Raw genomic sequence first — 13,170 nt, forward strand, 5'->3', positions numbered from 1 at the left:
ATGATGATTTACAAAGAATTTTAATAATTAAATAAAATAATATAGGCCTAAATTACTAGTATAAAATTGCTTTAATTATACTGCTCTAAATCTTCATTTTTCTTCTAAGAACCTATATTAATGATGATCCTTTCTAACGCTTCCTTCCATGGATTAATATATTATTAGATGATCTCTGGTGATTTATTAACGTTTTTCTAGAAGCTATTTTTGGCATATTTTATTAACATAATACCAAATTCATCGAATAAAAATACTTTTAATAACCACCTTTTGTTTTATTGCAAAATTCTTGCATAAACATCTGTTCTTCTTATATGAAACTGAAGGAAGAGAAGAATCATTTCTCTCTTCCTTCTACGAGTCTCGTAAGAATGTAGATTAATTCCTTAAATTTCGAAGCATTACAAAGTACTGTAAAGAGCAAAAAAAAGATGCTATCGGGGTTACAGAAGTAATTTCTTTTGTATTCTTTAAGCCAGACAGTTATATTCTTAAAGAGATGATGGATGTAAAGTTGTCTTTGCGTTTTCCTTTCCCAGTTCCGGGCGAAGGGTGCGGCTTTGGTATTTCCGATTCGCCTGTCACATGACCAGACATCTGGAGCCAAAATTTATCGATTTTGTTTACTCCGTTCCGGGATATACTTCGGACAATAAACTCTTTTTTATTAATGCTTTTCATTTTTAACTCGCACTCATTTTTCAAAAGTATATATAAATATATATCTGTTTATCCTTCTTGTAAATGTTCTTTTCAATCATTGTTTCCGTACAATATATTTATAGGCACTCTAATCTTCAAATTAATAATAAATTTGAATGGATTACTTGCCATCAAATACAAGAAAATGGCTTCCAAATGCAGCCTTACATCACCAGATTTTAATGTTTAGTCAGGCGCTAAATACATTGATCTGTTAAAAAATTCATATCGATTTTAGATTAAAATATATAAAAATGTATAACTTATAGGCATATAAAATATTTAAAATGTCTCAATAGTAAAAAAGACTGTATCAAAATTGCAAAAATGAGGTCGAAAAAAAAGAAGAGATTTGGTCTTATCAAAAGATTAAATGTAACTCATCCCAACGTCTCCCTTTCTCTACTTATCAGAAGGTAAAATTGGGACAAGGTTATAACTCAAACCCATACTAAACCCATAGAATATTAAAAGATCCGATCTCTTTATTAAGCATTAAAATTCTCTCCATCCTTTATATAAAGGTGTGACCTGCGTTGGAAAACCAAAAAGCGCACTTAAAATAATTGCATTCTGACCTCAACTCGCTTATGGGCCAAATAGGATTAAAATCGAACTTTTATGAGGATTATCTTTCGTATAATAATGCATTCGAACCTGCTATGAATAGTTTACTTGTAGTTTTTATATGAAGAATGCTCATTTTTGCAGATCATAAACTAATTTATTTAATTATTCGATCGAATCTATAATTTATCGTGTACCAGTATCGTAATAATTAATTAAACTAGATAAAGAGAATGGCATGAGGAATCAAGACGAAGAGAAACATTCATCGTTCTGGTAGCATTTTTCATGGCGATTCTGCAATAATTTACTTATTTGATTACATGTAACCTTCCCTAAATGATTCCTTATTGGATATATGGTATCTATCATTTGATATGTATCCCAAACATACTTCAATTCTCGAGTGATTCATCGAATGTATACAATCTCGAGTGTATACCAATGTGTTTCTCTACTTGAATATTCTACAATTCAGAATATTAAGTGAAGAGGAGCAGTTTCTAACTTGCAGGAGATTCACAACGGGACAAACTCTTTCTATATCCCGAAGAGATCGATAGAATAGCCTTATAACTCGGCTACAATTCTCGCGAGACCCGCAAATTTTCGCAGATACGACCAACGATAACGGAAGCAGATCTATCAATCGAAGAATGATCGATAAAATGCGATCGACTCTGTCAGATTGTTTCCAGAAAACCATCATACTCTGTCCCGATTTCATTCTTTTTTTTCCTCTCTCTTTCTTAACAAATGACTTTTTCTTCTACTCAGATAAATGGGCGATTTAAACGATTTTATATAAATCGCTGCTCTCTCTTTCTGATCGTTTTCTTTTCTAGACAAATTATATCTTAATTAATAATGAAGTAGTATGAAAAGTAGGAGGTAGATAAACATCGACTGCATCCGAGGAAGCCTGATATGGTGCCAAATTTCCCTAGAGAAGCCATACTACATGCTATGTCAGTAAAAGGGTCACCTTCACGCCCGAACTGTTCAATTTTATAGAGTTGAATCGAGTTCAAGCTGTTTCTTACCAATCTGTCCCAAAACTAGATGCTTTAATACACTTAGTCTTCGGGAGAGGGTTTTTTTTTTCTTGTTCGGATTGTTGCCTTTAGCTTTAGAGAAAGTATTTTTCTTACTAGTTCCTTAAAAAATAATAATAATACTCCGAAAAGAATCGTACATTAAGTAACCAGTGTTTTTCATCACTTGTTGAGTTTTTCTTTTATGTTTTGTCGTGTACATAAAGCACTTTTAGAAGATTTTTCTAGTAAATTAATGCAAAACTTTTCCATCTTTGCCTTTTACTTACGTCTCCTCATCTTTAAATATGTGCTATTTATAGATTTGACGAGGACATTAACGACATTTTCCAATTTTCTTTTACATTATGCCAACTATAACCTGACTAATTGTATTGGTTAGCCATTCGAATCATACAAACAAAAGTTTCTCTATCTTAATCGCAATTTAATTACTTTAATTCGGTCTACTTCCATTTTTCATTTCTTATTTCTTTTTCCCCATTTTTCATTATCGAAATTATAAAAATATATATATATATTACCACATACTTTAATAATATTAAGAGAAAGTTCCATCAAGTCATTCCATTAGTATACCTGTTTAAATATAAAAGCTGTAAAATTTTTCTTTAAAAAATATGTGAAAGAATTTCACTCTCTACTCGTGCATTCCACTCTCCTAAAGTGAAATGCTGTTTTCAATATTGTCACTGCTCTCCTTTATATATATATATATATACACTTTTTCCCTAGGCTTCCCTCTTGGAAATCTTTTCTTCAAATGTAGTACAGCCTCCGTAAAATTTTTTTTTAACAAATTAGTTGCAGATATACCAGAGAAAGTAACAGCACCTTTCATAAAACAAGAGCAATTTTCTTTTATCCTCTTCTGAAAAAACTCTTTTTTTTTCTACTCCAGAAAAGAGTGATTAACTAGGATTTAATATATAGCAGCAAATATTGCTAAAAATAATAGGATTTATCATAATTAATGATGGATTTTTCAACTTTTTCCATTCTTCAACTTCGTCATTTCATTACGTGAATCTCAGCATCTTTCAAATAGGAAGAAAAAAAGGATGCGGATCTAAATAAACTCGATTTTAAAAGCTTCGAAAAACTGTTCTTAATCTCATATATCTTTGGCATATAAAAATTTAGCAACAATAAAGTCTATTTTTATATTTAAAAAAATTTTTTTTTTCATATGATTAAACTTAGCAAGAGAGGAATATCGAGTAAAAGTCGACTCCCATGTGGTATCTGCTACGTAATTACATTTTTCTGCCTTATTCCTAATCCGATAAACACGGTCTCCATGGCAACCGACCGAAGGTGTATTGTTATAATAGAGTTAAAATTGACCTTCTTCGAATAAGAGGTCTTTAAAGACGACGTCCCCGATGACTCCTAAAGCTTTCTCCTTCTTCACATATCTATCATCTGGTGACCTTTTAACATAGAAATCTTCCAAAAATACCGATTTCGCAACACGAGATTAGTATTTTCAGAGTATAAAGACTATCTTCTGGCAAAATTCTTATATAGGATGGTATAAAGGCATTTTTATACAAGTTTCTTCATAAAAGAAATAGGGAGGATTAAGGGTTTTAGATCGTGTTTTTCTATTTGTGGATTAATTTAATTTTAGATGATTCCGGTTAAAGGTTAAGAGGATAAAGTTAATGATAAGGATAAACTTGATCTCTCTGCAGCGATGTAGAGTTTGCTGTATAACAACTTTGCTAAGGATGCTCGATACGATAACGTTGTATCTACCAAATGATATACAGCAGAAATGAAGTATTTGTACAATTCTTTTGCTAGAAATGTATTTTTTTCCATCTTACTAATCAAGAATATCAGGAAAATATACACACACATATATATAAATTAAGCAACAAACTCGAAACTGTAACATTATTTTGAAACTTTATACAGGAAAAAATATACAGGGTTGCCCAAGAGTTAGTTAATCACCCTAAACACTAAATTGCTGTAGTTAATTACTTAAAAACTGTTAAATAATTGCTTAAAATAAGCTTCTCATTTTTCAATACACAAACTACAACAGTAAATTGCTCGCATACGACATTGTTAACTGACTTTTAGGCAACTCTGTACATTGTACACTGTAGACTTGAGCTTATGATATCGATATAAATAGATAATTTCTATATTTGTTTAATATAATAATGTAATTTTTAAGTGTATTCATGTATATAAATTAACTGTAGTGTCGTTTTAAGAGAAAATTTTAACTTACCTTCATTTGAAAATATTTTAGCCCAACATTTATCCATCTTTTAATTGTAGATCTGTACAGTTGTTACATCTTCCTTCTAAAAAGATGCCACAAAGCATCACAAAATATCTTCATAATGTTGAATTGAATTTCAGATCTTCCACAAATTAATTAGGAGTTTGAATGCGAATTATAGAATAGCAAAAATTCTTAAAAGGATTCGAGAGAGAGCATTGAATGTCTGCACCGTCAGCCATACGACATCTTGTCGCACCTCCAGCAAACTGCAAGATGTTGCCGTTTTATCTGTATAGATGTTTAGCATTTCTATATATAAGTAGTATTAAATCGCGTAATAGAAGCATTAAAGAAAGTGAAAACTGTAAGTAAAGTGTGCTTAGACCCTGTCTGCTGTTTATGTATTTATGTATAAAGTGTATAAATTTAAAGTTTCTGATGTCTCGCCAGAATGTTGCTTCATTTCTTTTTTTTATGACTGTGTATTTGTATTGATAACGACAATGCTTTGCTTTAAGAAAAGACATTAACGTGCGATTTTCATAAGATAAAACTGCAAGTATAAGAGCAAAACCCCTTCGGATACCCAATGTGACGTTAGTGATCGAAGCGATTTCTCGTTTCTATCGCCAACACGGAAATGGGTGACTGGTGCGACCAGAAAAATTACCAGAATTTTTAAGAAATTGTCGCGGAGAAAAGAGGGAATACGTGAAAATAACGAAGCATTAATCTGTAAATAAATGTGATTTATTTACTGTTTAATCGCGATTTTCCAAAAAACAAACTACAGAAACTATTTTTCTGCTAAGTGCAGTGATCGAGACAGGAAAAAGGGGGCTTGTATATACAGCCATAGAAGTCCGGCTTTGGTCCAGTGTTGCGGTCAGTGGTGAGTGCATAGTGGGCAGACCCTGTCGTATCCAGTCAACTTTATAGAGAATCGAAAACGAAGCCACTTTGGTAGAGAAATCGTCCACGTGATTAACTGTTTTGTTCTACTTTTAAAAATGGAATGGCAGTTAGTTTCAGGACTACGCTCCCTAGGTATCATCTTCCACAAACGATTGGACATAGAAAGAAGAGTCGGGAAATGGGACAGGTCGAGGACAAACCAAATTATATATATATATATGAATATATATAAAAAGTAAACAGCTGGACTGCCTAGATTCCTCCGCTTATAAGCTAGATTTAACAGGAAGATCTATAGACGAGGAAGACAAATCACACTTGAAGCATTCCTGACTTTTCTATCGAGCATTATCTGAGAAATTGATCTTAAAAGATTTTTCTACGGTTACAAGAATATTTAAAAGGTCATTCGGCCACAATTTATCTGTCCAAATCTCTTACTTTCTTTCTCTCTCTCTTTCCCTCGCCTCTCTCTCTCTCTCGCTCTCTCTCGCTCTCTCTCGCTCTCCCTCCTCCATCCAAACACTAAAGAGAAAAATAGCATTGCATAAAGTTAACTAACTCTACAATTTTTGATGTATAAAGAACGATCAAGAGACTGGAAGTCACGATATATAGCCAAAGTCCACTTGTCGAGTGCTCCTTGAAAAGTTCGAATAGGCATCTTTTGTATAATTTGTGTTGTTATGGTGGACAGATATTTGATGAGAAGCTCCGACCTCAGAAAGGGCATCAGAAATTGTACTGAGAATATTTATTTTTTTTTATCACATTTTAGAAGTGTTTTGGTCTCCTAGTTGGCTTTTTTATTGGTTACACTTCACCAAATTCCTTCGACGAAGAACTAGAATAGGGACTAGGGGACCTAGAGTAGTTCCTCACCGCCAGTTGGTGGTGAAGATGGTAGGGTCAAGAGCACTTCCCGCCCCAGTAGCCGTTTGGTGGCGCCCTCTTGGTGCTCGGAAGGGTTTGTTGCTGTCCGAAGTGACTGAGATGGCAAGTATTGGCGTGACACGAGTGCCAAGAGGTCGAGGGTGCCACCGAGGCGACGCTCCCCCTCTCTACATCGCTGCTGGCTTCGTCCTGAGCCTTCATTTGGTTGGCATAGAATTCCCAAAGCTTTCCAATGATAATCGTGGCCATGGCACTCCCGTGGTTGTGTTCGATCATCCTCAGCACAAACACTCCATCCCATCCTAGGTAATTATCCGAAATTTTCCGAGAAATTCTCGATATATCGGCCATACTAATCAACCTGGTTCTCCAAAGGATGAGGCGGATAAAGGCAAGACGGTTGCACGGAAAACAACGCCAAACCCAGAGAAACAGGCTGATAAAATTGACGGGAAGAAGGAAAGCCATGTAAAACCAGATTACCGAAAAGATCTTCTCGTTAAAAACATTGATAGGCAGGACGCAGCGGCAGATGTAGGTGCGGAGCCCACCTTGTATGGCGGCCCTCACCTGACATAGGGTCTGGAGCGGGAAACGCGGCGAGTTCCACCAATCGCCATCAATGGCCAGACGGCGCAGCAGCTCCACCCCGTGCCTCAGAAAACCACGACCCATAAAGGCTGTCAATAGAAGAAACTGGAAGAAGACGTTGAGGACGTATAGAGTCTTTACCATCAGATAAAGAAGACAGAGATAGCGACTCGGACCGCCCGTGCACCTACACACCACCGGAATTCTACAAGTGGGGTCGGCGCAACAACTGGCATTGCCCGTCACCAGAGTGTGGAACTGGTCGACGAACTCGGCCAGGAGAGATTCTCTCTGTTGGCAACCCGGAGGCAGGCTGGCGATGTCCGAGGCTCTCTTCAGCAACCGACGGAATTTCACACCCGCGTTGTGAGCCCAAGCGCCCCAGAGAACAAAAGGTAAATGAAAACAGCATCCTTGCATCAACAGGATGAGCGGTGCCCACTGGTAGTAACTGACGTGCACCCTTCTCAACTTGTCGGATCCAACCTGAGTCTCGTCCACGCTGGCATAGTCGATCTCGTCCGGCATCAGTCGGGGATCCAACGGACTAGGAGAAGAATCTCCACTCTCCTGATCGCCTTCCTCCGCTACCAAGTAGTAAGTCGAAGCGGTCCAGCAGTAGCTGTTGACGAATCTTGCTTGCGGCTCAGTGAAATAAGTAGGTGTGAAACATTCGATGGGATCCCCTATGTACTGTTTGGTGAAGATGGGCAGAGCCAGGAAGAGGAATACCAAGAGAGTGTACTTGCGGTTCAACTTGTCGATTCCGTCGTCGATGGGGATGTGGATACCCCCGATCAAGTCGTGGAACCTGAAGAGGAAGGACATTGTTGTCGAATTCGGGAGGGTCGTGGTCGAAAGATTCTTCCGGGTCTGAAGATGTTAAAGGCGCGCGGTTCGACTGGAGTTGAGGCACTGATGAAGGTCGTCTTCTTAGTAAGCAGAGCGGAGAGCATGGCCAGGGTCACTCGGGCATCTGCAAACACAATACAATACGTTACTCAATCTACCATCATATGTATTTAAACTTTCCTGTAAATTATTTTATCAAAGATCACTTAATACATTGTAGATTATACATCGAACTTATTAAGATTCATTTAATTCAAAATTGTCTCTAAATCCTTAAATACACTACAGATATTCTAATAATTTCGTTAAAAGTAAAATTTCATTAAACATTATCAAGATATGCGAATTAGCATTTTTAATTTGGATTTTTTTTAATGTTAAATCTCAAAATTCGGCATTTAAAACTTCTTTAAATCCTTAATTGAATTGTAAATCTCATCTTTGTAATCGATATGAATATTCTTAAAATTCTGAATCTCATTTTATAATTTAAAATGGCTTGATTTCTGCGAATCCTGTTTCAAGAAGAATGTCAGAAATCGAGTGCATCAAGCGAATTCTTTGGAATATTTCAAGAGGATTCTCTGAAATCAATTGTTTCAAAAGAATTCTGTGGAATCAATTGTTTCAAAAGGAATTCTGTGGAATCAATTGTTTCAAAAGGAATTCTGTGGAATCAATTGTTTCAAAAGAATTCTGTGGAATCAATTGTTTCAAAAGGATTCTTGGAATAATTGTTTCAAAGGAATTCTCTGGAATCAATTGTTTCAAAAGAATTCTCTGGAATCAATTGTTTCAAAAGAATTCTCTGGAATCAATTGTTTCAAAAGAATTCTGTGGAATCAATTGTTTCAAAAGAATTCTCTGGAATTAATTGTTTCAAAAGAATTCTGTGGAATCAATTGTTTCAAAAGAATTCTGTGGAATCAATTGTTTCAAAAGGATTCTCTGGAATTAATTGTTTCAAAAGGAATTCTGTGGAATCAATTGTTTCAAAAGGAATTCTGTGGAATCAATTGTTTCAAAAGGATTCTCTGGAATTAATTGTTTCAAAGGAATTCTGTGGAATCAATTGTTTCAAAAGGAATTCTGTGGAATCAATTGTTTCAAAAGAATTCTCTGGAATCAATTGTTTCAAAAGGATTCTCTGGAATTAATTGTTTCAAGGGAATTCTGTGGAATCAATTGTTTCAAAAGAATTCTGTGGAATCAATTGTTTCAAAAGAATTCTCTGGAATTAATTGTTTCAAAAGAATTCTGTGGAATCAATTGTTTCAAAAGGACTTCTGCTGGAATCAATTGTTTCAAAGAGAATTCTGATGGAATCAATTGTTTCAAAAGGAATTCTGTGGAATCAATTGTTTCAAAAGGAATTCTGTGGAATCAATTGTTTCAAAAGAATTCTGTGGAATCAATTGTTTCAAAAGGATTCTCTGGAATCAATTGTTTCAAAGGAATTCTGTGGAATCAATTATTTCAAAAGAATTCTGTGGAATCAATTGTTTCAAAAGGATTCTCTGGAATCAATTGTTTCAAAAGGATTCATAGCTGGAACTCTTGAAGAGGCTCTAATGGAGGCTCTTGAAGAATTCAAAATGCTAAACTACTATAAATTCACGATATAATATTTTAGAATGACACGATTCTTAAACAGTATTAACACGTATGAGATTCACATTAATTTTTAAATGATATATTTCCATCGTAGATCGATATAAAATGATAAATGGGAAAATCGCTTTATTCTTCTTCAGAAAAACAGACAAAGAAAAAGAAATTAAAAGTAAATAACATCAGAAAATGGAAGAAGATTTTGTTTATTATTTAAGCAGGAACATTGTTTTCAATAGTTTAAATTGAACGTCATCATTTCGGTCACGCAACACAATCTTGTTTATCTCAATAGAGTAAAATATATTGGCCAATTTTACTTTCCCACGTAACATTTAAAAATGATAAAAAATGATCTCCTCGATCATATTGCGGAGGAGGAAGACGAGCAGACTTGTTAAGGTGATTTATTCCTTTTACAACGATTACCTGAGTATTATCTGAAGATGATGATAGGTAAATGATGTTGGAGGTTGGTGAAAGATCGCGAAATTCCTTCCTAAAGATGAAGGATGCAAAGTTTTCTTTTATCTTCTTCATCACCTGATGATGATAAAGGATAAACGAAGATTATTGATGCTCTGGATTTTATCCGAAGATGAAGATGAATTTAATCAAAATTTTAATGTTATTTTGAAAATTATTGTAGAGAATTGAGTGAGGAAACAGGAAAAGTAATTAAAGATAATTAATTTTTAAATTCAAACAATTAATAAATAAAAATTAATGTTTTCGAATGAATAAAGATGGCGATAAGAATTGGAAAATACAATTTTTAATTAAGAAAAATCATTCTTTTCAAATTAAGAGTTTTTATTCTTCATAAAAGTAACGATAATTGTCTTTATCGAGTCACAATTCAGTAAGAAAAAACAACTTTAAGAGAAATTTTGACTTATCCTCAGTAAAAAATAATAAAACAATTTAATTAAAAGTATATTTTTCCAGTTGTTTTCTTCAATAATATTTACTTAAAATTAGTTTTAAATTTAATTATATTTGCATATCCCCTTCTCTTTCTCTTCTTTCTCCTTTCGTAATTTATATTTGCAACATCTTTGCTACAGAATTATTGTTGTTAAACTATTTTAAATTTTTGCTTTTTCCTGTTTATGTTGCCATTTTAAGGTAGTTTAATGTTTAACATAGTAATTTATGTAATTAAAAATTTGCTAAGAGTATAAAATTGCAAATTTCTCAAGAGAATTTATGAACTTTGCATATTTTTCACTAAAAATAAGAGCCATTATTTTTGCCTAAACTCAAATAATGCTAGATACTTGTTTATAGAGTTGATATGATGCAAAATTCCCCGCTTATAATGTTTTCATTATCGAAAATTTACGTATAAAAGTACACCACAGCTTACTCACTCTTTATACTGATGAAGCATCTTAGAATAAGAAAACCCAGTTTAACAGTATTTAGAGCTAACGTATTATTTAACGAACCCGCTTATAACGTCGAAATGATCTTTAAAAATCTATCTCTAACGCTGTAACTCTTAAATCTATTTATAAAAAGCTTAAATAGTAAAAAAGTTTTGTTCTTCACGGTGATCCAAGAAAAAATCTATAAAATATTTCATAATTTTAAATGTAAAAAAAGGCAGAAATATCTTCATAAATTTAATTTAAAATGCAGAATTTTTCGCTTTAAAATCAATTTTAAACCACGAAAATTCCAAAGTAAATGAAACTATTCACACAAAACGATCCACTATAAACGTTATTTTCCTATAAATTATCAAAGTTAGAACGTTAAAACGAGAACAAGACTTTAACTTTTATCGATTTCTAATAGAGAAATCCTTTATAAAACTTTTATATTCTATCAATTAACAGGAAAATCAAACATCACGCATCCCTCTTCCATTGTTAAGATATTGTTATAACGGCGATAATTAATATTAATATTAATTATACTAGAAACCTTTCCTCAATATAATTATCTGGATTCGCTTTAGAGAGGTTAACTAATTAAATTTTATATAATTTACTCGATAAAACGCAAAAATAAAGTTTAGGAATCGCGCTAGAAGGTATTATAGTTATGAATTCTAAACGGCGTAATGTAATAATTTAAACAAGTTCTAGCTCTAAACAATAATTGAATCTGGTGCTGCGTGCAAACGTTAAACCATTTAAAATATGTATAACTATTGGCATAAATCTTTGCTTATTATATTACCAGGCAATATCTATTAATGGAAATATGCGCTCTCATCATCATCGAGTGCTTCATAAACTAACACCACCAACGTGTGTGCTCTTTGGCTCCGTACTGCACCAACTTTGCCACCTACAAATGTTCTGACGGTTTACCTATTTACAAATATAATTTACGTATATAAATGCATTTGAAATGATCAGCGGGGAAGAGTAATTAATCTGCAAACAATGGATAACGAGATGAATTTCTCTGACGTGTCGCCATTTTGAGTTTCTTCTTTTTTGACCATCCGAATTATTTTACCAGTTAAAAACTAGCTATTTTTTAATCTTTTATTAACATTGGAGGCTAAACAATTACCGTTTATAATTATAATAACTCTCAAAAGTTAATTTTAATTATAAATTCTATCATCTTTGATCTTCACTTCCAGCATCCGCATCACTTTTTCCAGTGGAAAAGTTGATTTCCTCTCCAACAATATCTGCATTTTTTGTTAAGATTAGTCTATAAATAACAACAATTTTCGATTATGTAAGTTAATAAAAGTTGGCTCTAATCAAAAAAACACCATAAAAAATCTAAAAATGGGAAGAAATTTTCCATTAAAAGTGGTATTTATGAATTTGGTTTAGTTGAAAGAAGCTCACCGATCGATGTGTTGGAAACAAATGGAATCAAAAGCTAAAACTCTGATTGAAACTTGTCGGTCTTCATTGAATTTTATCATCTGTGAAAAGTCTCATACATACAAAATGAGGAAGGAGAAAGGAATTTTTTAAACTAAAAATCTGTTAAGCAAGAAAATTTATTTGATAAAAATGAAAATAAATTAGTGACTAGCTATTTTTAAAGACAAATTACTGCTTTCCGGGTGCTAATCAAGGATCGATATTTATATTTTCGGCTTTTTTTGTGGATTATTTTTCTTTAAAAAGTTAAAAAAAAATGTTATTTGACTTTCTGAGAACGACTCTGAACAAATTAACTTCAATAATTTTAGAAAAGTCAACTTTAAAAAAGAACTAGAAACTTTTGGTGTAGAAATTCTAGAAACAAAGAAAAATCTTTTAAAAATTGCAATAATTACGTAATAAAATTTAATGAATTATATAAAATAAAGCGCAATCTTCATAAAAATGGCATAAATACGCCTTTTTTTAAACAGATCTGTTTGATATCTTCACAGTTATTGTTGGGTTTAAGAATCTTCGGAGCATCCTCTTTCATCAAAAGAAGCTCAAGATGAGAAACAATAAAACGTCAAACGATGATAAAAAGTAATTGTAGTTGGAAACAAATATTGTTTACGAGATTCAATCATCATAAGCCATTAAATAAGTAATATTCATTTCCCATAATGTGGCTGATAAGGGAGATGGTCGCAGTCATTAAACACCTCCATTTGATATTGCGGTCTTTTCTCTACGGATTACTCGTTGATCACGTGTTTGCTCTAACTCCCTCTCTAATTATACAAAGTTCCGACATACAAACGTGTAAAAATATGCCTCATAACACTTCGTTAGTGGTCTATTCACTATATACCTTCATAAAAATCAG

General features: G+C 33.2%; 1 protein-coding gene across 4 annotated transcripts in view; it reads right to left on the reverse strand.

Moving 5' to 3' along the window:
- Window positions 1–5,344: 5,344 nt before the first annotated feature.
- LOC136983421 (innexin unc-9-like) overlaps window positions 5,345–13,170 on the reverse strand; it is a 44,959-nt gene continuing 37,133 nt past the window's right edge. For all 4 annotated transcript variants that reach the window (XM_067280155.1, XM_067280156.1, XM_067280157.1 and 1 more), the window contains exon 2: window positions 5,345–7,948. In XM_067280155.1, coding sequence (XP_067136256.1) covers window positions 6,397–7,800 — 1,404 coding nt within the window. In that variant the 5' untranslated portion in view covers window positions 7,801–7,948 and the 3' untranslated portion in view covers window positions 5,345–6,396. The remainder of the gene's footprint in view (window positions 7,949–13,170) is intronic.

Source organism: Centruroides vittatus, unplaced genomic scaffold, assembly GCF_030686945.1.
Source record: "Centruroides vittatus isolate TY-2023 unplaced genomic scaffold, ASM3068694v2 contig_882, whole genome shotgun sequence".
Taxonomy (NCBI): Eukaryota; Metazoa; Arthropoda; class Arachnida; order Scorpiones; family Buthidae; genus Centruroides; species Centruroides vittatus.